The sequence below is a fragment of the Planococcus citri genome, chromosome 4, assembly GCF_950023065.1.
Source record: "Planococcus citri chromosome 4, ihPlaCitr1.1, whole genome shotgun sequence".
In the NCBI taxonomy this organism is placed as follows: domain Eukaryota; kingdom Metazoa; phylum Arthropoda; class Insecta; order Hemiptera; family Pseudococcidae; genus Planococcus; species Planococcus citri.
This window is the reverse complement of record NC_088680.1, coordinates 50,511,205-50,538,438: the sequence shown is the minus strand read 5'-3', so window position 1 is coordinate 50,538,438 and position 27,234 is coordinate 50,511,205. Positions and strand designations below refer to the sequence as shown.

At 32.1% G+C, this 27,234-nt stretch overlaps 1 protein-coding gene across 6 annotated transcripts in view; it reads right to left on the bottom strand.

Annotated features, from left to right (window-relative positions):
- LOC135843149 (synaptosomal-associated protein 25) overlaps window positions 1-27,234 on the bottom strand; it is a 69,653-nt gene that overhangs the window by 37,317 nt on the left and 5,102 nt on the right. For 4 of the 6 annotated variants that reach the window (XM_065360917.1, XM_065360913.1, XM_065360915.1 and 1 more), the window contains one exon: window positions 9,076-9,179. In XM_065360917.1, coding sequence (XP_065216989.1) covers window positions 9,076-9,171 — 96 coding nt within the window. In that variant the 5' untranslated portion in view covers window positions 9,172-9,179. Of the gene's footprint in view, window positions 1-9,075; window positions 9,180-10,669; window positions 10,886-27,234 lie in introns of those variants that run through there. The other 2 variants (XM_065360914.1, XM_065360918.1) reach the window with 2 other exon arrangements.

Genomic DNA, 27,234 nt, shown 5'->3' with positions numbered 1-27,234 from the left:
GTCAATTGAATAGGTACCTCTACCTACATAGTTGATTTTATCAAATTTCTTGATTTTGGAGTGAAAGTTTAAGATTTCTCAAATTATGGAAATATTGGGGGGGGGGGTGTTTGTAATTACTTGATTATTACACCCATCGTGTGAGATTCTATATCGTTTGTAATTACTTGATTATTACACCCATCGTGTGAGATTTTATATCGAGTTGGTGAGGTCAAGTTTTTTAATTAGGTCTAAGAATTTTTTAATTTCGGAAGGGTCGTCTGGTATGAATAGGGATCTTTCATCTATTTGTAGGGATAGTCTGTGCTGATGTAAGGAGAGACAGTGAAACAGTAAATGTTGGAAAGATGGAAGTTCTGACAGGCAGAACTGACATGTGGGTTTGTGGGCCTTTTCATAGAGGTGATTGTGGGTGATTTTTATGTGGCCAATTCTCAATCTGGTTATAATGATTTCTTCAAGTCTATTTAGTTGAGATAGGTTTTTCCAAGGCTGAGTAGTTTTTTTGTGGTGAAAGAGCTTGTTTGATGTTTGGAGGGACCAAAAGTTTTGCCATTTCTTAAGTGTGCTTTGGTTGAAGATAGATTTAAGGTTGTCAGCTGTGATAAATGTGAGAGGAGAAAGAGTTGTGGCGGATTTTGCATTTTTATCTAAAATTTCATTTCCTGTGATTCCAACATGGCTGGGTACATACATAAACTGGATGGAGTAGTTTGAATTTTGTAAATCAAATAGAGTTTTATGAATAATATTTTGAATTAGGGGGTGAACAGAAAACTGATTTTGGATAGCAGTTAGTGAGCTGAGGGAATCACTCTGAATTAAGAAAAGACTTATTTTCTGATTCATAAGTGAATATATCACAGAGGCAGTGGAAAATAGCTGCGAGTTCGACAGGGTAGATTGAAGAGCAGCTATGGATTTTAAAATTTGAAATTTTATCATTAATAGAGTAGGCATACCCTGAATGAAGTGTTGGTATTTTTTATCCATCTGTAAAGCAGAGATTGAATTTTTTTTTATTCTGATAAGAGTTCAAGATAGTTTTGTTTCATTACTAGTGGAGAGTGGCTATTTTTTGAGTAGTTAATAAGTTGTGTATTGACTTGAGGAGGCCTGAGGAGCCAAGGGGGGTATAATAGTTTTTGGATAAGTGTTTTAGGATTGATTTGAAGATCATTCAACATTGTGATGAAATTAGAAATGGGTCTTTTCTATATGATCGAAATGTTGGGGGTTGGGTGGGTTAATTGAGTTTATGGAGTGGATGGGAAGGGTTAGTGGATGCATTTGTTTGTTATGAGAGTTCTTCTAAAATCTTGGGGGTAATTCTGCTGCTTCACAATAAATGCTATCTATTGGAGAGGAATAGAGGGCTCCTATACGGATCCTTAGGGCTGAATTTTGAATTGTTTTTAGGATATTAGAAGTTTTATTTGAGATATTTGCAAAACATGGGCTTCCATACTCAATTTTACTGCAAATTAGACATTTATACAAGTGAAGTAGGAGTTTGCAAGATGGATTATACTTAATATTTTTGATTATTGTCAACAGATTTAGGTGTTTCATGAGATCTGATTTTACTTTTAGGAAATGAGGAGTCCGATTTAGTTTTTTATCAAAAGTTAAGCCAAGAAATTTAGTAGTGGTTTTGAATTCTAAAGAGTGTCCTTTGAAGTTGACAATGAGATCGGGAGGAATCTTTTTTTTTTTTTTTTGGTGAAAAGTATACAGCGGGTTTTTGACTCTGAGAAGGTTAGATCATTAGAATCTGCCCATGATTCAATTTTTTCAACGCTTTCTTGAATTACATGAAGAGCTAGTTGAATATTATTTGAACGAAAGGAAATGTTTATATCATCAGCAAAGATTCTCAGAGAAATGGGTCTAGAAACAACATTGGAAATGTCATCAATCAAAAATATAAATAAAACTGTGCTAAGAACTAAACCTTGGGGAACTCAATTTTCAATTTCAAAAAATTCTGAGTATGTATTGTTAACATCATTAAGTTTAATTCCTAAAATACACACCTTATTATTTTAAAATAAAACAAAATCCTCGAATTAAAATATTATCTTAATTGTGAAATGTGAGGCAATTTTGAACAAACATATTCAAATTGAGGAGCTCATTGCAAAAATAGCTCTTGTCACATCGCCACTTAGACCCTATGCACTCCGTTGCACCTATAGTGCCAACTGCGGGGATCATGTTGTGATGATGAAATGACCATCAAGTTGGTCTACCCTGAGTAGCCCAGAGAGGAATTTCGTTAGAGAGTTTACATTCATGATACTGGGTACACTCAAGGTTCTAAGAGGTTATGTGACAAGGGCTGTTTTTGCAATGAACTCCTCAATTGCTATTAAACCCATACAACAATGGTCGAAGTCGACATTAACATCAACTATATTTCTTTCTATCATAATGATGGAAAATGATCTACACTAGTCCCCGCTTAATGAAATCAGTTTGGGCCGAGGTACTTTTAATTCTATTAACCAGGATATTCTAATAAGCAGTCCACTAATAAAACGCAGAAAAAATTTCAAAATATGTATCCTGTATCTTTACTTATAGCATTATAACCTTGTACTACGAAAATCCTACTCTTATTTGGGCTTTCCCTTGGTCATAAATAAGCTTGAGACTTCCTTCAGCATAATTTTCATCATTTTCACAAACAAATTTCCAATGTCTACTCATACTTACTTATTTGAATCGAGTTGGGAGTGGGTATGTTTCATTCTATAAACTAGAGGAAGCTGAAGGATAAAAACACACAAAATTCCAAATTCTGTTGAAATTTCGTCACTTTTTGATCTTTTTAGGAGTCGATTTCAGTACTTTTTTGGTTGTTTAGTTAGGTACATTTAGTCTTTTAATATCTTTTGAACACTTTTTTGGACTATTTTTTTTAAATTTTACAAAAATTTCATCATATTTTTTGCCAATTTTCACTCATTACAAAATAATCTTCATTTTGTGTTTCTATGTCATTTTAACATGTTTAAAACATCATCTTTTTCATCCACTTTTAGTTAAATTTTGTGGAATTTCCATGATTTTCTCCAACTTTTGAAAATTAACCAATTCTATTAACCGAACTCGATGCTATTTTTCACTACAATAAGCGAAAAAATTTACATGCAAAAAGATGCAAGCGTTCCGGTCCCAACCCATTTCGATTCCATTATCCAAATTATTCTATTAACCGCGACTACATTAAGCGAGGACTACTGTATTAGTTATTTTGTAGGAATTTTCTGTCCATAAAGAAGCCTGGTTGATAAAAATTTTCAAAATTTTCTGTTTATTTCCGATACGTTGACATGCCACCTCGACATGTTGACTGTAAAATTTGAGCCTCGAAATTTACATCTACAACTATGTTGACCAATTTTTCAGAATTAAAATCCCTGTTCCAGTAAGTATTTAAAAGTTCAGTAAAAATTTAAAAATATGATCTTATTCAAAGAGGAAAACAAATTTTTTATGGTATTGATAAATGTCAATGAGAAAGTTGATTGCTCACAAATACCTCAACTCAACACCAACTTTAACCGAATTTTCAGAGATTTCTCAAATTCAGAAAATGATGTTGATATTGTGGATGGTTAAAACTTTAAAAAATTAGGAAAAAATATTTAAAATGATGTAAATTTAAAAACCAAAATTACTTGAAAATTAAAATGATACATTCAACCTCCTGTGCAAGAGAACTGACTTCCGACAACACAGAGCAAAAGTACGTATAATACGAATATTGCCTGTATAACAAACGCTGAAAATAAATCTGCAATTCTACATTCAACATCGATAATCACTCAACATGTCAGCCAGTGTCAAATCGATGACAAACTTGCCACAGGCAATTATCCATATCTAAAATAATACATTTCCATCTCGTCTACAAAACACAGTACATATAATAAAGCTTTAGAGGAAAATGCGAACGTAGGAAATTCAAAAGCTAGACATACTAGTATTTATCCATTAAAGACGATACATGCAGATTAAACCCGAGTAGATAGGTGGCTCTTTGTAAATATGATTAAAAATTTATAAACAGGCCCGGTAAACGTTTGTTTATTTTATTACACCGTTAACAAAGTGTTGCATGTCAGAGAAAATAAGGTTAACGAAGGAATGACATTTTTCACGCCGCCACCACCATCATCATCATAACATTCTACGTGAAATTTTTACTTTCAGCGGTGTAAATTTTAACGTGCACTTTGACAAATACAATTTTAGTTTACTTATCTAACAAACTCTATACGAGGATATTATATTTTCCTTTGAAAAGTTTTACGCTTTTACAATGCTGTGTGCTGAAAATGAAAATTTCCAAACGGTTGCGAGATACCGCGTTTCGATTAGTATTTTGGCAAATTTCCCATCAAGTTTTCCATTCCTGTTATCGGTTCGTGTAAAATATTACCATTTGAATCAGCGCATGCATAAAAGCAATCGAGATAATTTTTTCACCCGAGTTGTACTGTACCCTCTCGATGAATTGAAAAGTGTATATTGTGTGACGTAACACGTAATTTCGTTTGGAATACTGCATGTAATATAATAAAACGAACTTTTTTACGTACTTTCTATAATATGTGATTCTTGAAATGAAATAAATCATTTGAATTCATTTGCCTTCACTTATTTTCTTTTTCAAAATACGTTCTTTGCTCTGAATGTACCGGGAAAAATATTTAACATTTTTCATCTCGAAAACGAGTTTTTTTTTCTATAGCTGAAAGAAGCCACTAAATGAACGTGTAAAAGTTTGAATTTTACCAACAAACTGATAATTTTATACCCTTGACCCGAGCTTAGAATAAAATCATGTAGTACTCATACTGCAGGTATATGTTCAAAGATTAACTAAAATACCCTTAGGGATGCTGCGAGTACGAGCATACCAAATACATGGTAAAACATTGTATTCATTTTACCTACCTGCGAATTAATCTTTTGAAAATTATTACTTTTTTCATTAAAATTTAACTTCATTAATAATATGAAGTGAAAAGACTTTATAAAGCTTACATTTTCTATAAAAAATGTTTTCCTAGTAATTTTTCATTTTTGTTTTTTGGTTGCATTTTTTATGTACCTGGAATCACCAAAACTTTTTTTTATGAGATTCTTATTTCTAATAAGGTTTGTACTTTATTGAAATCCAGAATGAGTTTTTTCAAGTTTTGGGCACTTTTAAATATTAAAAAATCAAAATAAAAAACAACAACAATAACGAATCTCATAAATATTAAAACCTTTTTTCAACATATTATTAGTGTTTCGATGTTTTTCAGTACTATTATAAAAAACCTTCTCCCACCTTCTTCCGCAAAATTCTATCAATTTTCCAGCCATCCCTTCATAATCCTACGTAAGAACTTCCCTCAAAACCCTCGGATTTTTTCATAAAATTCGAACGACTTGAGAAATGAAAACCTTATAAACGAAACACGAACCAAACGAAAAGTGCTTACGATTTGATGTAGGTCTACGCAAAGCGAAGGAAAATTACCTACACTTTGAATAAACTAGAACTGACGCTGACTTATAAAAAATGCTAAATAAATTCCTACTGGAAAACTTAATCTTTTAAATTACCAACACCTAGCGCACAACTTGAAGTTTCCAAGAGACAAAGAGAGAGAGAGAAAAGGAGGTAAATAAAATTTCAACAAATTTAATCTTCTTTTGAACTGTGCAAAAGCTTCATTTCTTAGGCAAGAAAACACTCGAGCAAAACGTCGAGTCGTCCTATCGTCATTTCCCCTTTACGTAAGAAGAAAAATAAGCATGTTAGAAAGCAAAAGAAAACACCAGTAGGGCAAAATCTTTTAAATTCGTTTTAGAAAATTTTCATCTTAGTCTAATGGCGAGTACAAAACAAGCCTCTCATTGGAAATTTCAGTATTTTTTTTTTCGAGATCGTTCACATTTAATACACAACCACTTGGCAAATCAATCTGCTGTCAAAGAGCTGGAAATTTTCGATATTTGTACAAAAATACTCGTATCAAAAAGGAAGGTCCTGTTTATACTTGGTTTCCATTCGACAAAAACCTACAAGTGGCTGTACCTTTTCACTCGACGAATTTCATTTTAATTACTTTTCCGACGATTAATTGATATTTTCGTTAGCAAATGGGACTGGGTGGGTTGAAGTAGGTAGAGGTACCTGTGTATACAACGCATGCGACCGATATCGTTTATTTTCATCGCGAATATGCCAAATCGAAGGCGTTACTTTGTAGACCCTCTTCCTCTTTTATATGATTTTGAAAAATTACAAAGCTGACAGACGCGATTTACTTTGTCACTACGGAGCACGGACCGCACCACGAAAGATACGCTTGAAAAATAAAACTCCCAACATTTTGATTTATTCGTAGAAAAAAAAATAAACGAAATTTTAATTCCGTCGAGGGTTTTTTTTTGAAACGCCGCGAATTGAATATAAAAAAATCTAATTCCAAAATAAATTCCACGAATAAAAAAACAACATCTAGTTAGAAAAAAGGTATCGTGCCTGATGTAGATACATTTTCAGCTCCAGAGAAACCAGTAAGCTTAATAATATTCTCGGGATATTTTTTTTTCGCTCGAAAATTTATACGTGACTGTGTTGTTTGCGTTTGAACAAAGCACGTCATTAAAATATGAAATTTTTATTTCCAACTTGTACAACGTACGGATAATTTTATCACAATCCTTTGAAAATTTTCTTACGTATATTCGAATTATTATTAAAACTTGGAAAAAATATATGTGTTTCAGAATACATACTTGGGTACAGTTATACCCCCCAGAGGCACAATGGGGGTGTTTTTTTTCCTATTTTGCAACATTACTTTAACCACGTGTGGTAAATTGTACGAGAAAAAATTTCAACCTTTTTTTCTCTCTTTTTTTGGAGAACAGATGTAGATAAGTAAATCGCATACAGTGACATTAAGCTTTGGTTTTCATTTAAACAAGATAGGAAGAGAAATTATTAAAAAGTTGAACATGTTGCATGAAAATAACCGAGATTTTCGTGTTTTAGATTTACTTTTTTTAGCTTGACTTTTTCTGTCATTTATTCATTTGATTTCAAGGAAAATACTCGTAGAATGAAACATTCAAAATTTTGTGAGCAAACTGTTTCACGGTATTATTAAAAAAGAATAAATAGGAATTTTAAAATCAGTAAATAAAATTAGACAAGCTTGGATTTGACCTTTCAAGATGAAAGTTCAACTTTTCATGATGAATGAGTATGCAGAAGTTGAAAGTCACTTTCTGAAAATTTGAAAAAATTACTGCGAAAACACATTTAATATTCCTTGCATAGTAAAATAATTTCAAAATTCAGACGTAAACAAAAATTTGTAACGAAATTTCACTGACTGAAAATTTTTCAATTCACTCTTCCTCAGTTTTTCAAGCTACACAAAAGAAAAATTGAATACCCCAAAACACAGAATTTCATTTATTCCTCTTTTTAAAAAAACTTGAGATAAGTTGCAAGAAAAATTCTCACATCGCAAAAAAATTGAGAAAAATGGATCGGAGCAAAATGCGATGGAGGTTTTTGACTACGAAAAAAATTCATTTTAAAATTCGAAATTCAGAAAAAATTAGGTTTGATAAAAACTCAACTTACTTATTGAAAATCAAAATCAAATTATTTAAATTTTGAAAAAATTCCATTTTCAGTTGAACAAGAATTTTCATAAAAATCAAAAATTGCAAAAATTGAAATGAGAATTTTGATGTAGTGGAAACGAAATCCGAAAGAAAAATTTGAAACGTGCGAAGATTACATTCAAAATTTGACCTCAACTTCCAGTCAACCAGAAAATTTTTTCAGTTGTCCAAAATTTCAGGGTTGAAATCAGTCAATTTTATGGGACTTTTGTAATTTTTGAACCTGAAATTCCGAAATGATTTTTTCGTTTCATTTCAAACACTCACAACATCTTATCCCAATTCATTCCTATATTGTGACATGAAAATTTATTTTTATGAATTAATTATTGATGTTTTCAGAAGGGAATGAAATGATGCATTTTCAGACATTCATTCAATTTTTCATATGAGGGACTTGAAAACTTTTCAGGTGATGAAATTTCATTACGAATTGTTAGAAATTTGAACTTTTGCTTGAATTCTCAATTCAAAATTTTGCTTTGAAAATCTACAAAATCATTTTCAGAAAATTCCTAATTTCCAAAGTGTCAGTTTTTTTCTTCAAAAATCACAATCTAATTTTTTAGCTCAACAGTTTTGCATGAAACCTTTTGAGGATTCGTTGAACTTCTTCGACACATAAAAGAGCTAATTTTGATCATTTAAAAAAAATCAAAAAATAAACGTTCAACTCGATGGTCACTGAAATCGCAGAATTCGACGCGATCTATCAGACTCCCCTCCCCTCCCCTCCCCTCCCAACTCTTGAACATGATCAAAATGCCAGAAAATGGAAAATATTGTCTACTGTATCGTTTGGCAGATTTTAGAAGGTCAGTTTAAATAATATACTCTCTTTTTTCGAATACGCCCTCTCAATGCCTTTCCAGTCTCCAAAGTCGAAACTAATTACGAAAACTTACGAAAATATCAGGATGGATTGTGACTATAATTTGAGGTCCTTGAATTCGAATATTATTTACTTGTATTTATTTTTTTGATTCTGCCCTCGATGTACCCAAATCCCTGGCTATTTTAAAAATGGGAGAAAGGTTATTAACCAGATGAAGATTTATGAAAATAAATTTGATTATAAAAATAAGTTCAAGACGAGTTTCAAGTTACCCCACAATTCGATTAAATTGATTTTCAACTCGTAATGCATAATTGGAGGGCAATTTGGCAACAAATGAAGAGTAAAAAAGTAAAAAAGAAGACTTCGAATTAGGTACGATAAGAACATAAAATAATACGAAAAAAAAGTGGTTCTAATTTGAAAAGTGGTTTCTCTCACATAGTCACTTTTCGATATCATCTAGTTTGGTAATAAACTGAGAAAAAAAAATTAAATAAAAGTGAATAAGGTTGCCAACTCACTTCATCTACAACTTGTCCGGATTTATACTGTAATTCTTGCAGTTCGGTCCTCGGAGGACCAGCGCCTTCGACGGCTGGCGGAGCTGGCGCCGGCATTTTTTACCCTGAAACAAAACACGAATCGAAATTTAATATCACATACAATATAAAGATATGGGTATCTAAAACTAAATCAACATTCCCTGCATTTTTCACGAGTAAAAATGCTTCAAAAACCCTCTCTACATTCATTTTTTGCACGGAAAATACGCTACAGATAATAAAAAAATATCATTTAAACTTTACATATGTTCAGTACGTATATGGAGGAAAAATTCAAATTTTCATCTTGTTCAAATTCCAACTCTATAGACCAAATACAACACATACACTCTGATAATCCGCTTCGAATAGCAGAAAACTTGATGGTAAAAATTTTCAAATTGAGTCGGGTACATTTTGTTTTTAATAAAATCGTACCCTGGTACTTCTATAACTTTATCTTATATAAAAAAGAAAAAGAAAAAATGCACACGACGTTATTTTATTTAGTAGATGAAAAAAACACGAATTCTTTAAGAATTCCTCAACAGGACTCGCAATTTCCACTTAAACGATATTATTATACGTTGGCGTGTTTTTTCCCCAAACATAGTAAAAAAATCTTCCTGGACGAGGTAACCTTAAAACAAATTATTTTTTTCACGACTCTCGTAGAAAAGATGTAGGTGGATAGGTATGATTCGTCTTATTGAAGATATGACTTTTTAATTAAAACGTAATATTAAATTACGTTTCAAAAATCGCATCTTTTTGCCATTGAATTCAATTGAAACTTTCTCACAACCCTTGGCAAAGGTTGTAAAAAATGAGAAAAATTTTCATATTCTTCGTATCTTTTTACCTAATACGAATCTTTGTATCGTGTGGGCATCTGCAGTACGTACAGAAGATGGGCAACTATACGGAATTGAGATGATGTCGATTCGACTTCACACAGACACAAGCACACAGCTGTAGGATAAAAATCAAGTCAAACTAGTTCTCCATCGGAGAGGAATTTCGTGAATATAAACGGATACCGCTTATATTCACGTAATAATTACGATTCAAGGTTTCATCATTACAAACCAGAAAAATATTCGCGACCAAAATTGCCTATCGCCGATAAATCGAGTACTAGTCCGTACAATAAAGATACCCAAAGCTGTAAAAACACTGTCAAGGTCGTCGAAAAAAAAAATAACCTGCAGCTTTACATTTTATTCGTCACATATCGAAAGATGCGTCGTTATTTTATTGATAAATTCGGAATTCTACGTCAATTTTTACACCTTTTATTGATGGAAAAAGTGAAAATACGAAAAAAAAAATCATACGATGCCGGTATGAGGCTCTAATCGTTTAATTAACACGGGTAAAAAAAACGATATCAGCGATAATTACACGAATCGATTACCTCGGTAAACCTGACGAAAAAAAACGCTTACCGAACACTTCTTAAATTATTGATAACTCGGTTAAAATATTTCAAAAATGTAACGTAATCAAAACTTTCGTACTGTTTGAAAAAGTATTTTAAAAAAACGAAATTCTCGTTAAAAAATAAGCTTACTTTGAGGTTAAACTCGGCCAAAAAAAATAAAACACCCTCGAACCACAAAACTCCAAAAACGAACCAAACTCAAATACAAAGTCGCCACATAAATACACAAAAAACGAATAACAAAAGCAAATTGGGAATTCGAAATATTAAAACAAGTAAAAAAACAGACACGCAAAAACACACCTTCTGATACTGGTCGTTTTCAATGAATAAACCTAAACCTAGAGAAACTATTCGGTGTGATATTCGCGCGAAAAAAACGAGTCTGCGCCGTTTTTCCGCTCACATGCATCGATTCGGCATTGTAATGTGGATGTAATTCATTCGCCATAACATAAACAAAGTTTTTCTTATGTGTATATGTATACGATAAAAATCAAACTAGTAAATCATGCGTTTATTAACTAAAATCCTTCGATATAAATCTCACACTTTATGAAGATTTACTGTGAAATTAGACTGGAAAAAATAAAACTACCCTTTGCGATTTTCGTTCTCTTTTTTTTTCATTGTCAAAAACAGCATCGTAAATTGAGTAGGGTAGTTGAAAAACATACAAATGAGCCCTGGGGATAGTGCTAGTAGTATACCGAAATGTTTAAAAAGAACTCCGAAATTTCGACGAATTTAAGAGCTAGCTGTTTTTTAAATAGTGGTTTTTTTTCTCTATTCGTTATAATTTTTGACAAATTCTCAGCAACGAACCTATGTAGATGAAAACGTTGACATATTTTTTAAATTAGCTTCCGAAATTTAGCTGGGAAAATTTATTTCATATCCACGAGGTACGTATGGAGTTTTTAACCCTGAATAAGTTATATACGGTATCTTATGGTTTAAGTTACGAGAGTGATGAAAAAAACCATTTCTTGAGGGAAATATCATCGGATGACAAAAAAAGTGTAGCGAATTTCCCCTTTATTTACCAACAAAACGAATAAATAAAAATAGATTACGAAAGTTTTAAAATTTTTTTAAAAAGTTCAACACGAAGGAATTTCTTTACTTATTTTTATGTACAGGGTGCTTCGAAAAGTGTTTTGAAAAAGCTCTACAGGAGATTATCATTGAAGACGACGTATTTTCTAAAATTAAACTATTTTTTAATTGAATACAATTTTTTAGGGGCCCATTGGCCCAAAATCGAGAGTGGTAATTGTAACGAAAGAGTCACTTGATCTACATTCCCCAGGATCATCGTGTGTTGAATCGACATAGGATTCTAAAAAATTTTTGATGAATAGCATGAAACTTTTTTGTACTGTTTTGAAAGTCAACATGAATGTACCTATGTACTTATGACTTACCTAGGTAAAGGGTAGCCCCACACAATTTATCTAATTCATCTTACGATATAAAAATTTGCCTAAAAAATTTTTGAATATTTTTAAGCGCCATCTTGGCTAATTTTTGATCAAATTGTACAGTGCGAAATTTAGAATGCATGTAAGAAAGGTTCCCGCCAAAAATGGTCTCAATTTTTTCATTTTTCATTTTTTTTTTTTTTTTAGATTTTTTGACTTTTAAAATTGATTTTGAAATTTTAAAGATGATCCCAATGCCTTCCTCCAATTATGCATTTACAAAAATTTTGTTTTTTTGCAAATATTTTTACAATTCCCTACCATTATACAAATTTTTAGAACTTTTATTACAGCTTTTCAGCTCTAGAAATGACCTCATTTAGTCGAAAAGTCAACATGCTCCGATTTTCATTCTTCTCGATGATGATTTAGCTGAACTTCAAATATTTATTTTTCACTTCGAAACATGCAATTTTTCATGAAAAATTTAGTCAAAAAATCATAATTCCAAAAACTCACTTTTCCACTAATGAGTCTCGGATTCGTATTCAGCAAACTGAATTGTGCCAAGCTACACTTGTTTGCAATTATTTTGCTCAATTCTTCAAAATTTGATTTTTTTACTCGATGAAAAAAAAAATCTTGAACTATTTCATCAATTTCTAGTGGTTTTTGGTGGGGGGGGGGGGGGTTTGTAAGCACGTTGTTTCGTTGTTTTCAATTCATTTTCATGTCATTTTAAGAAGTTTTGAAATTCTGCAACTTTGATTAATTTTTGTCAAGTTTTGTTCGATTTTATTGGAATTATCAACTTTTTGGAAATTTTCAGAGACTTTTATGCTGATTTTACAGTTTTTCATGATACTTGAACTTGAAGTGCACTTCGAAAAATTTATTTTTTGTTAATTTTCGACATTTTTGACATTTTTTGCGAGGTTGTGCTCAAATTTGGTAATATTACATCAACTTTTTTTCATCTTAGAAGTCAGACATTTTCATGATATTTTAACAAGTTTTCAATTTTGGGCTATTTTTGTCAAGTTTTACTCAATTTTACTGACATGTTGGCTTGTTGGCAGTTTTCGGCGACTTTCAGTGGTTTTTATTTTCAAATTAATTTTTTCATGAATAATTTTCTACAAATTTTATTCCAATTTGATAATATTTGATCAATTTTTTGAAATTTTAGGCATTTTTTTTGAGAGGTTGTGCTAAGATTTTCTGATAAGTTATTATGCATCAACTTTTAATCACTTTCAACAACCTCAATGATATTTTGCCAAATTTTTTGTCGAATTTTACGTTTATCAATTTTGAATTGTTTTTAAAGTGTTTGTTGAAATTTTAACCAGTTTTGACGAAGTTTTCAGTAATTTTTGTCTTTCACTCAATTTTACCAAAATGTTATTATCAATTTTTCATTTTTTAGACTTTTTGGGCAAATTTTACAGTTCTTAATAATTTTTACTTGTGACTTTTTCAAACTTTCAATCCTCTGATTGATTATATTTTTAACAAATTTTTGGTATTTTTCAACGACTTTTATCAAAATTTCAGACCATTGTCAACTGCTTTCATGAAACTTCAATGAATGTTTAATCGACTTTCGCAATATTTTTCTAAATTTGACTAATACTTATTTTGTAGGTTACTCGCGCTCATTCTGTTTCAAGTTTTGGTAGAGCATTTACAAAATAAATTTTATTGTATTTATATTACATTTTAACATGTGATGATAAATATAAATTGCTCAAATTTGGGGGTTACACTTTTGAGCTAATTGAAGATGATTTAGAAAATAAGAATGGAAAGAGAGGAGGGAGCAAATAAATGTTTTTTTTTTGCACTCCAACTTCAAGGATAAGTACATAATTTTTCCTATACTTCTTCATTTTAAAAAAACGAAAAAGTAGCAATTTTGCTGTCTTTGGGGGAATTTGAAAAAATTCAATTTTTTGGCCACTTTTTACTACAAAAAGTTACTAAAAACAGTCTTTAAAAAAAAAAAAAAGTTGAATACGATGCCTGTAATGATGATTAAAACTTGAATATTGCTTGCCTTTGATGATTTTTTCCATTCAGTCATGTGGTCTACCTTTTTTTCGTAACATTTTTTCAAATATTTTTTGAGCGACGCCCCCTCTTCCTTTACCTTGCATAAGGAATACCTATCCATTCTAAAATTGAATCTGAACCTTAAATACCCAGACGAAAAAAAGTGAATCAAAGTATGGGAACCCCAACTTATCAAAAATGGGCGAATATTTTAAAAATCATTCAAGTGAAAAAAATTCGTTCGGGATTTGAAATTTTGTTTTTGAAAACCAGACGTTAAATCAATAAAATAATCCCCCTCTCTGTTTAATTGAATACTACTGCAAGATGTAATTTTTAAATATCGTCAGGTTTCTTCAAAATGAATAAATGGAGAGGCAAAATAACGCGGGTATTTTTAAATTGTATGGAAAGTCTACTCCGAATTTCTTTCATAGCCTGCAGGGATGGAATTAATGTTCGGATCGTTAATTTTTTTTCACCAAAAGCAATGAATTTTTACTTACCTACGTTTTGTTTATTTTCTTTTATTTTGAAATTTTAATTCCCGTTTCGTAAAAAATTTTTAATCTCAGTAGTTTAATTTTAGTTGACCTCTTTACCAACTTCTCTGATTATCAAAATGTACTCAAAAAATAAATGCTCCTTCAATTTCCAGAGATGCAAACCAATTTACGTATAGTTTCAGTTACTGCATCAGAAGGCAAATTACAAATACATATGTGACATTCATTAAGGAACACACGGTGCAGCGAATAAAATGCAGAGAAGCAATTTGCAACGTAAATTTTTCAAGCCCCATCACTAAAGCCTGAGCCGTGAGACCGTGGCATTTTAAAAAATGGTATTCATGAGCAGTTTCAACATTCAACATACTTTCATGTACCACGCAACAGCACGTGTTACTGAAGGGGAAAAAAATTAATAAACGCGAAATCGCGTCAAACGATATTGAAAGCTGCGAAAAAAAAATCATTCGAAAAACTGCCTTTCGACAAACAAAAAATTAAATTCATAATAGAAAAACTCTCATTCGCCGAATAAAATTTATATTTTTTCATTCGCGTTATTTCCTATTTTTCTGCTCGCGCGAATCATTCAAAAATTGTTTTGAAAAAAGCAAAAGCAAAAAAAAAAGTTCTCAATTGGTCTGAGTTTTTCTCCATTTTACAGTCAATTGTCGGTCCGCTTGGAATTTCATTTATCGTAATTTTACTTAAATGAAAAAAAATCCGTCTTTTTCCCGCTCTTTTTATAGAGAAACGAAAAATACGAGAATTGCTTCTTAATATTTGGCATCGCTGTCTTTCTCGAGGGTATTTGCGATCGGTTTTTCTCTCGTTTTGTTATCCTTTTGTAAAAAAAAAAAAAAACGAACTAACGTAAATTATTCGAAAAGAATAAAAATTGAGATATATACGTAACGCGATGCGAATAAATTAAAAAACCAATTCAACGAGATGATGGATACAGAAAGTTTCCACTTGAAACATGACATCTCATTTAAAACTCTCTTTACTGTACTTGTAAAGTATTAGACATATAAATGCACGAGCTGGCTTATATATTTCAATATAAACGATTACTTTTTGAACAACTTCATTTCGTTGTGTAGTTTTTCCATTCTACAATGTCAGAATAAAATGCCTAGAAAGTAGAAATTCGAGAGAAAAAATCGTTGTAATACTTCGCTGTTGGAAAAATTTAGCTCAAAAATTTTTCAATAGGGATGAAATTCGATTTTAGGATTTATTAATTTGATGTGTTTGCATTCGTCTGTTTATACCTATTACCTATATATGGCACGAGCATTCGTATATTATCGAATGATGACGTAAAATAGGTAGAAAAAAAGCTCAAAAAAAAGTTCATTGTTTCGTTAAAAATAATGTTCTGTGCAGGTGTGGTTTTTTTTCATTCTTTTTTTTTTTGTTCGTATTGTTATAAAAACGTAGCTGTAGTTAATTTACTTAATTACCGGTATACTCGCAGGTTTTTCCTTTATGGTAGGTATTTATATTTTGGTCGTCGTTTTATTTACCGTACATGTTTCCTCATCGAAGTTTTTTGTCGTCGTCTTTGAATATTTAAAAGATTACATTTTGTATATGCAGAAAGGAGGCTTTATTCGAATATGAATTTCGTGTATAAATAAACACGACGAACGAACGCTTTTAATGTTTGTATAAAAGTTTCATATAAAAGCTTCGGATTAGTGTACAATTACGTCGTACATTAACCGTGATAAATAATTTTGACGGAATTGCGAAGAAATTGCTCGTATGTTGGCTTTGAGTTGAGCTCAACCCGTGGTGTATCTGTAAGCCTACGTTTTCCTTTTCCTTGTGTTTGATTTCAACATATGCGACTACATACATTATATATTATGCCTAAGACGTGTGTTATCTTTTGATACGAACTCGTTGTCTATGGATTTACTTCCTTTAGTAGTTCAAAATTTCGTATTCATATTGATAAATTGTTCGATTATGGGGAAGCACTTTTTTTTTTTGAAAAATATACGAGATAAAAATAGTGTTTTTTTTGCTTCGAATTTATCGAATTTTTTTTTTTACCAAATTCGTCGACCTAAATGTAAAAAAGTTTGTAATGCAGCGCGAATATTATACTAAAATATTCATTTTACTCGTTCCTTTTTATCGCGGGTTATTTTTTCCTTTCAGTAGGCCGAAGGTTCGGATAATGGTGTACTAAAGCAAAACGAAAACTTGTTTTTACCCATTTTTTCCCCCTATAGTATTTTTGTAAAAAAGTTTCGAAAATACAGTGAAATTATTCGAATATGGCTCGAATGTCAAATTTTGAAATACAAAGTTGTTATTTTGGAAGTACAGCCCCCAGGAGATTTTTTTTTCTATTTTCAACCAAGTCTTATGTTCACTCACCGAATGCCCTCGATGCGAAATTTATTGGTTTCAAATATCCTTGGTTTTGAAGAAATGAGAATTTGAATTGGTAATTTGTGTACATCGTTCTTTACTCGAAGAAAAAACAAAAACTTGAATGTAACTTTTTTTTTCTTCAACTATGCGTTGTGCTTTTACTATGTATACACATAGTACACTTTCACGATGGATTTTTACCTCCCACATTGTGCTTTCTCTAATACTAACTCATTAACTGATTTTGAGAACATCAAGCAGTCCGGTTGAACTGGCCCGAAAAGGTAGAAAAAAAATTAACATAACAATTTGATAAACGTAACAAACAAACAGAACGAAAATGAAACAGATTTACCACTACTGCTATTAACTTTTGGTATATTCTGCAGTCTGTTTACTAGTAAATAAAGTCGAGAAATCAAATTTTAGGTTGAAAAAATTGTAAAAAATTATGTTTATTTTTGGATCTTTTCACCATAAGGTACTTTTTCATTCTCAAAAATATCAATAAATTGTTTCAATTTTTTTACATGTATCAAGAGTTAGATTTACTTTACTGGAACAAAAATTTCTAGGTTAAATGAATGATCGTTTAGGACTGATTTCTTCCGCATGAAAGGAGAGGGAGGAGGAGGGGTTGGATAAAATCACAAAAAATACGATTCAAATCACAGATCACCAATCACAGATCCAAAAAGTAATTCGTGGCGTTCAGGCGTAAGAATAATCTTAAAGATGAATGCCTGTTTCTTCCTTAATTTTTAATATTTTTGACAAATTTCATTTGGTATAGGTATCTAAATTTAAAAAAAAACAATTAATGAAAAAGTTGGAAAAATGTATTGTAAAAAAAAATGATAACTGAAGACAAAATGATCAAAAATTGTTAAAATGTTACACAATTTGGGAAATTTCGGATCCATTGTTCTGATTATTGAAAATTAATTACTTAACATTAATAAGATATTCTCAAAATTGAATGATAATTTGTCGAAAATTCAGAAAATATAACAAAAATTATCAATAAATTTGGCCTTCCAGTTATTGAAAATTATAATAATAAATTAATAAAAAAAGAACAGCATAATTCAGAAAAATTGCTTAAAAATTTGGTGAACATGTGGTAAAAACAGTTGAAAATTGACTGAAGATTGATGAAAAATTGTAAAAGTTGAACAAAACATTGAAAAAATGATGAAATTTTTTGAAAAAGTTGTTACGAAAAACTGATAAAGTGCCTACTGTCAAAAAGGAATAAAATTGTAAAAAAATTCCAAATTGAAAAAAAAAGGAAATTATTGACATGGAAAATGAAGTTGAATGTTATTGAAAGTTGGAAGAATTTCAGTGAAACTGCACGAAATTTTGCAACAATTGCTTGCACATCGCAAACTTGTTAGAAAAGAATAAAGAGATCTAAAAATGGCCAAAACTTGATTAAATATCTCAAAATTTGAGAAAAATCTCATAAAAGTTGCCCCTAGATTAATCAAAATTAATGTAATATTCTGAAAATTGAATGAAAATTCATCAAAATGGCAGAATGTATCACAATATTCGTCAAACTGATTTCTCAGTTCTTGAAAATTACCATAAATTGGTGAAAAATCAACACAATTTTGAGAAAACTGTAGGAAAATTGCTCAAAAGTTGACAGAAAATGCCATAATAATAGTTGTAAGTAAATGACTGTGAAATTGAATAGAATATTTTGAAATTTCACGAAAATATCGCAAAAATGGCCAAAAATCATCGAACAAATTGTAGAAAATCATAAAAAATTCATCAAAAATACGATGAAAACTGCATAAATGAAAGTTTGCAAAAACTACTTGAAATACTCATCAGAAAAAGTGTAAAATTTGCACAAAAATTTCAAAAAGTTTTACCAAAAAAATTAATGAAATGTTGAAAAATTCAGTAAAAAGTGCATAAAACAGTGTTAAAATTTGTAAAAAAAAAAAACGAAAAAAATCAAAAATTACCAGAAATTGACGAAATATCTCAGAATTTGAGAAAAATTTCGTCCAAGTCACACAAATTATGAAACATACAATTAATTAGAAAATTTCTAAAAAAATCATAGTTGAATAAAATTTGGCAAAAAACATGAATCAATTTAAGCATTACAAAAACTGCAAAATATGGGCACGAAAATAACTAAAAATTGCCAAACATTGATGAAATTGGCAAAAATTGCTTAAAACATCGTTCAAAGTTGATTAAGTATCTCAAAATTCGAGTAAAATGTTGCAAAGATCAAAAGTAATGTCAAAAAAAATGATTCGTGAACTTGATTCTTGGCTTATTGATTATGATTATGAATCAGAATCACAAATCACAGCCAAAAAAATAATTTGAATTACGGATCATGAATCGCGTCTGAAAAAATGATTCAAATCACGATATTTTTAATCCGAATCGAGATTCAAATTGAATCATGATTCGAACCGTCTTAACCCTGGTTTGCATCAAGAAAAAAATACCCTTTAAATCGAGATTCAATTTTCAGAATCTTCAGAGTAGCTACTCAAAATTGTTGAGAAATTATTCTCCCTGACTTCTGCCAGTCTTCAAAACACTTCAAAAAAATTCACCACACACAAAATAGTGGATAAAAAAGGAGAAGAGGGGGAGGGGGGTTCAAATTTACTCAAAAATGCCTTATCCATAAAGTTGTTTGCTTTCCTTATTCATTTGAGAAAAAAATAAGTTTTCTTTGGAGAGGAGAGGAAGGGGGGGGGAGCTTGAAAAATCATCAACTACACATGATGAGGTGATTTCCACAAAAATTGAGGTTTTTACACAAAAAAAATCTTGATAAAATGCAAAAAAGAAAATTTCAATTCCTTAAATGAATGAATTTTCACATAAATGTACATACTTTCATTGTGGCTTGATTTTTCGATTTTTCGAACTCATTTTCTTATTTTGCAATCATTCTATACTTCTCACCTCCCCTCCCTAAAAAACTCGAAAATACTCGCAACTGTCAACTCGACTATACCAAGAGAGAGATCCATTCGCGTCTCTCAACCTTATATAAATCGCTCTCTACGTAACATAAATTCGTCACCTTCTGTTGGGCGATCCTTAATTACGAGGTTTTCCACTCGTGAGCTTTCACGTCATACACGAGTATGGCGAAAATTCGTTAGAAAACTCGCAAAAATAGGTCCGAGGAGGGTGTCTTTTTCCATCAGATAAGTACAGAATGCTTCGCCTTGTAAAATAAATTATCGTCGAGCTCGTTCTAGTCATATACAAGACGCAATTTTCAACTCAGCCATACATAAACATTATAGAGAGAAAGACTCGGGTAGTCCATTTAGAAGCAACTTTAATTAACTACCCGGTGAAACACATCAAGTATATAATACAGTACAAGGCGTAGGGCCAAAAGTATAAACGTATACGAATTCGTCCACAGTAATTTCAAATTACTATACCTACTGGTGCTTTGCTTTCCATTCGTACATATAATATTGGAAACGTCGATACGAGAGTTTCGTTTAAAAGTAGGTATACGTTTTTGGGAAATACGTCACTGGTAAAATTAATTTATACCGGTAATTTAGCCAAATGGTTTTCGTTTATTGGTGTGAAATAGTATGGTACAACGAAAGGAAAGTCAAAACGCTACCAACGGTGGTATTATTATTAGACCTTTCAAATTTCGTCGCACGAAGTCGAATGTATCCCTTCATCCCCTCTCCCCACCATTACGCTGCCGGATTTCCGCAACATCGCAACACTCAACCCCCGTTGTCTTCGAGACTCGGCGAAGGGAAGATAATTTCCATCAATTGAAAAGTGTTGAAGACTACTGAAAGAAAAAATATATTACGATGAGTTCCAGTTGGTGGTATATTACGCAACGTGTTACGCTTTTTGACGTACGACTACGAGTATCCAAAAGGAAGAAAAGCTTATATTTATGTATACTCATAAAATTTTCAGTTAGAAAATTTTCTCTCGCCTATATTCGTGAATAAAAATCGAACAAGTGCGAGGTGCTGGGTGCGTGTCGTGCTTGGTGTTGAATGTTACTATACGTCAGATCGATGCGCGCGTATAGTAGAAAAAAAACCCTCGCGCGTCGCATCAAAATAAATTTTTCACCGCATAAAGATAATTTTTCCAAGTTGTCGCATATAACGCCGCCACCAACCGACGTCACATCATACGAAGTGCACAGGCACAGGCACAGGCACACGATGTACTGCGAGGAGAATAAATTACTGCGGTAAATTTTACCCACGACTAACAGATCACATCGCAGGTTTCACGAGCTTTCGAGCTAGCTTTGGTAAAATTTTATCCCTTTCGTTTATGACGTCGACGTCGTCGTCGTTGTTGGCGTCGTCGTCGTCGTCAACGACACACGCTCTTCTACAAAAGCTAACATAATATGGCAACCCTTCTCTCCAATCATAGCAATCCTTCGATACCGATAAATCTAATCCAATTTAATCCCACGCCAATAATTCTACGAGATCTCGCCTCGATGCTACTTGTTAGCTTATACATGTATCTATACCTACTGTAAACTCATACACGCATAGGATACAGGGTGTTTGAAAATAAACTAACAACCCTAATTGCGAAATTATATTCGAGAAGCACCCTCCTGCCTTCGGTTGAGCTGCGAGCCTCATAATTAAATTCGAATTTGAGCTGTCAAGATGAAAACTCATTGTACGTATTGGTATAAAAAAATTTGAAAAAATTATGGTAAAGAAACTTTTCGTGGTTTTTGAAATAAACTAACTTTTGATGGAATGGAATTTCAACACTCTTTACGTACAAAAAAGGCATTCGAACCCGAAGAAAAATTTCGGATCCAAACAAAGGTAGATCAAAAGAACACGCTAAAAAAATTTCAGACAGTAATGTTTATTTTTTGATTTTTGGTAAATTTTCAAAAATAAGATTCGGGTCAAAATTTCAGGCAAAAAAACATCAGAATTTAGCTAAAATCTGGTATGAAGTACAGGGACTTTTGACCTCCAAAATCGATTGGAACTTGAAACCGGTTTGGAGCAGTTCTGGGATCTCTATCAAATTTTAGAAAATTATACAATACAAAATTGCTTTACAATTACATTGGAAAACTGAAATTTAATATTAAATGTACCTACAGGACTCGTACTCAACCAACATTTTGACGTAGAAAAAATCACAAAAAAAAAACGAAAATCGCAGAACAAAAATTTCAGATTTTTTGTTTTAAAAGTAGCAAGGCTTTTCAACAATTTTTGGCAACAAAGTAAAAATTTTGCAATTTTTGTTTGGCAAAAAAAATGTTTGCTAAAATTAGACAACTTCAATAAAAAGAATCGCTTTTTGGCAATTTCTCGCAAAAAACGAGACTTTCGGTCAATTTTTGAAAAAAGTAAAACTTTTTAGAATATTTTGATAAGTTTTAGAAATTTTGTTCACAAGCGGGAAATTTTCAACTAGTTTTGGTAAACGACAAGATTTTGACAATTTTAACAAAAAACAGGACTTTTTGGGCATTATTGGTGAGAAAGCGACTTTTTGAACCCCCTTTAGATAATTTTTGAAAAAAGTGAAAATCTTTCGAAATTTTTTGCCCAAAAACGAGAAGTACAAAATTTTGATAATTTTAAATTTTTTTAAAAAGTAAAGACTTTTCTGCTTTTTTAGGTGAAAAAAGGACGCTTCTTAGTGATTTTTGGTAAAAAGGCAAGATTTTTCAATTGCTAAAAAGCTAATTTTTTGGGCAAGAAGCAAGACTCCAGGACAATTTTTGAAAAAATAAGAGTTCTGGAACTTTTACAAAAGCGAAAATTTTGGCGAAATTTCGAAAAAACGAGGATTTTTGAAATTTTTTTAGCGAAAATCAGGACTTTTCGGCAAGAATTGGCAAGAAAATTACACTTTTTCGTAATATTTGATGAAAATGGGACACTGGAATTTTTTGCAAAAAAGCCACATTTTAATAATTAAATTATTGAGTCATTAACTTGAAAAGTAACCGAGTACAAGCCATGGTTGTACATACCACAGATCTACTGAAGACAGTTAGAGAGAATTGATTCTCATTTTCTTAAGTGGATGATCGATCGCATTTTTTTAAATCGAATATTTTATGGCATTTTTCGGAAAACAGGATACTCCAAAATATCACTGGAGCCTCCAGAATGACTCGAAACTGCTTTCAGTCATATGCGAGATTGAAGATGTGGCACATACTAAAATTTCAACTTGATTGAGCTGCTATTTTGTAGAAATTGTAATTTCCAAACATTTGCTGGAAGCTCCAAAACTGCTCGTAATGGCTTGAAACTCCTCCCAATCGATTTGACAGGCCAAAAATGAGATACTCAAATTTTGGCTTTATAACACAATTCACCATAATTCTGATTTAGTTTGTTGCCTTTTTGGTCCAAATTTGATCCTCGAAAATTGATCAAAAATCGAAAAAAGAACTTTAGCACCCAAATTTTTTGGTCATTTTGTATACCTCCTTTATTGGAGGCACATCAAGTGTCCACTCTTTTGAAGAAATGATTTTCCCCGACTTTTCCCGGTTTTCCAGACCAATTTTTCCAATTTTCCAGACACTTCAAATACTCGCAATTACACTCAAATGGAAAGGGGAAGGGAAGGGGGTTCGATTTGAAAGAGAAGGTTTAAATTTGTTCAAGCCTGAATTTTTCAGGGTCAAAATGCTTGACTAGAAAAAATAAGGAGAAAACTAAAAAGAACAATTTTGAAAAAAAGAACGTTTTTTTAACATTTAGGCAGAAAGCAGGAATTTTTGATAATCTTAGTAACAACAGGATTTCTACTTCGAAATTTTGGAAATAGAGAACTTTCTGAGAAAAACTAGGACTTCTGGAAACTTTGGCAAACAATTACTCAAAACATTTTTACAAGTTTGAGGAAAAAATTATACCTTTCTCGACAATTTCGACGAAAGACAGGATTTTTTACAACAGTCTAGAGAGAAAATGGAACTTTTTAGAGCCTTTGAGCAATTGGTAAAATAATAATTCTTGACCATTTTGGAACAAAGCAGAACTTTTTGGCATTTTTAGAAACCGGGACCTTTATTTGGCAATTTTAGAAAAAAGCACGATTTTTCGACTAAAATTAAAACTGCGATGACAATTTTGACAAAAATTAGGACTTTTCGACAAACTTTAACAAAAAATGGAACTCCCTGACAATTTTGACAAAAATTCGAGACTTTTCCGGCCTTTGGAGAAAAAGATTCTTCTTTTGGTAATTTTGGCAGAATATTGGGCTTTTTTAGAAATTTACTCAAAAAACAAGACTTTCATTCGGAAATTTTGAAATTAGAAGTACAAATAAATTTTTAAAGATGTTTTGAAAATATCAAGAGAATTAGTTTAAAAACCCAAAATTCACACTTCACCAAAATCACAAAAATTTCGCTCGAAAAAAAAATCAAGCTCTTACTTGAGCTCGATATTTTCGAACACCCGGTACATCCAGGTTTATATAATACCTAGGTAACGTATACAGGACGCAACGCGATGTTCAAAAATATCGCATTTTTTTCCCTCCCCAACATTACTTATACTACATTCAACCTGTAGCATGCCAGCGATCGTTTTCGCGTGTATGGCGCGATAGCGTGACAGATATTTTCAAAACTAATCGAACAATGTAAATAATAATTTAATGCTCGATTTATCCCTCCCTTCGATCGCAGGCGCCTTTTTTGTCAATATATACGAGAGCTTCGGGTAACATGGCCCAACCTAACAAACACGTGAGCGAAATGAAACGAAAAAAAAAGTATTCTGCTAGGTATAGCTTGTCAATGAAAGTGACATTTTTATAATACACTGAAGTTTACAACATGATAAAAAATATCATGTTTTTTTCTCAGAAGTATACCTTTTAAAGGACTAATTTATTTCATGTTCAGGCGTACGTATATCAGTGTGATGGAAAGTGGGAGCTGCTGGAATATCGATTTTTTTTAGCTTTTGAATGATTTTATTATTGGGTTCTAATGATAGGTACAATTTCTCACGATTTTCACCTTGTACATACGAGTATATGGAAAAATACACAGTTCCGAACCAGCAGAAATCGGTTTTGGAGAAAAATTGAGTAATTAGTCAGGATGGGTCACTATCGAGCTCAATTTGGGGGATTTTTATAGCACTTCCTAAAAATCTGGAAATTCCAGAAATATAGCTGGAGACTCCAGAACTACTTGGATCTACTTTCAATCGACTCTGAATGTGGAAATTAGGGTATGAAGTGAATTTCAGCTTTCCAACTCTACTTGGGTAAAATGTCGTGGAAATTTCAACTTTCAGAAATGTACTGCAGGAGGCTCCAGAACTACTCAAAACAGTTTGAAACTAGTTTCAATCGATTAGGGGTGGTCAAAAATAGGGTATAAGCCAAGTTTCAGGTTTCTAGGTCAATTTTGTAAAATTTTGGTTTTTTCTCATTTTTGGCCATTTGATTTTCGAAAAATTCACCAAAAATCGAAAAATACACTTCAGCTCCATATATGTATCTGCTTGGTCTTTTGATTTAGCTTTTTCTGGTTCACAAATTTTCTGTCTGTAGAGATATACCTCTCGTAAAAAATGTTACCCCCCCTCCCGAATTTTGTTTCACATAACCCCAGATTTTTTCAAAAATTGAATTTTTTGGAAAAAAACTGAGGGTTTTACGAAAAAAAAATAAAGATGAACAATATTACAGAGCATAACATTAAAATGTGATTAGTTTTTTCTATAAAAAGGTTCATGTTTGGCACATTTTTAGCAGGAATTGGTAAGCTCAAGTTCACTAGACAATTTTTTGGAACTTACAAATCCATCCAAATGCATCAAATTCATTTTCAACAAAATTCCAAGGTCAAATCTCTCACCACAAACTCAGCTTCAGACACAACGAGATTCCAGCCAATTTTCTTTCCATATTATCCAGTGTTATAATATTGAAAGAAAAAAAAACTCGAATGCCAGAGATGATTTAAAATTTTCCTAAAAAACTTTCGCACATTTTCCCTTCAAGTGCCGATAACGTGAACCTCTGAACCAGAACGAGTCGAATGTTTTTCAAGATAATACAACCATCGAAAATATAAAATCTGCTCGCGTCGAGAATTTCGCAAAAAAAAAATTCAATCTACGATAAAGGTAAACAAAAAGTCATCGACTCGGAAGAAGCTCGAACTTTCAACTTGAACCTATACACGAAACGATTAGGTACACAAACGAGCAACTCGATCAAGTACCAACACTATGGAATGGCATGGCACGCTGTACCTTGGAGATTTAAAGTATCAGATTAACGATGAAACTTACACTAAATAGAAAATTTATCGGCTCAACAGAGGGATGAAATTTATCGCGCGAATTTTACGCCTGGTAACAGCAACAACACCCCGTAATATTGTCTAAGTAACGTACGTCTTCAGCAACAAAAATTAGCTTAATCCAACAGCTCGACCGACTACATCAAAAAACGTTTTACTTATCTGACGAAATTTACGAGAAACGGAAAATCCTCCAGATTAGAAGGAAATAAAATTTCTCACTCGTTGATAATACGAACGAAACCGAGGCAAGGTTAAATTTCGAGATCAATACGTGGGTGTAAACCGAAAAAAGACCAACCGACTAGAACGCAAGCAAACCACCCACCGACTATACGATGAATTTCGCCAGCGAGCGCATCGGTTCTCTCCGGGCAAAAGAATATATAAGAGGCTAACAAATCTATACGTAAGAAAGAGGTGACGACGCGAATGCGAACCAGGAACAGGGTTCTTCGTAGTAGGGTACTATGGTGGCTAATTTCGAAAAACTTGCGAAACTTACAAGAAACTATAAAACCCTTTGCGATGTGAAAACTAATCGTATACTCTCGCAGCAGCGTCTCTCTAGTAAAATTTACTTTAACCACGAATCTACGTACGTGATGTCCACCAAATAAGTAATTTTCTGCGTCGTAATTTCGTTCTTTTTCACTTGGCTCGTGTTGACCCACTCATATAGTCAGTTGGACGAGGAACGAAAATGCCAAATGAAAAGCGACACCGATAAAGTACATTTTAGGAACCGAGTCATTAATAAAATACAGACCGCGTTAAAGCTCCTGAGAATTTCCAGCTCGAGATTTCACTCTCATTTTCGACATTTTCCTCCTTCTTCGTGGTACGCATTCCTTTCTCTCGTACCTTTTCGATTGTAAACTTATCTCACCTTGTTCGTTTTGCAACGTTTAATTTTTTTTCCTCTCTATATAAACCTTCGAGCAATTTGTATTCGCCTTGGGCGAGTTT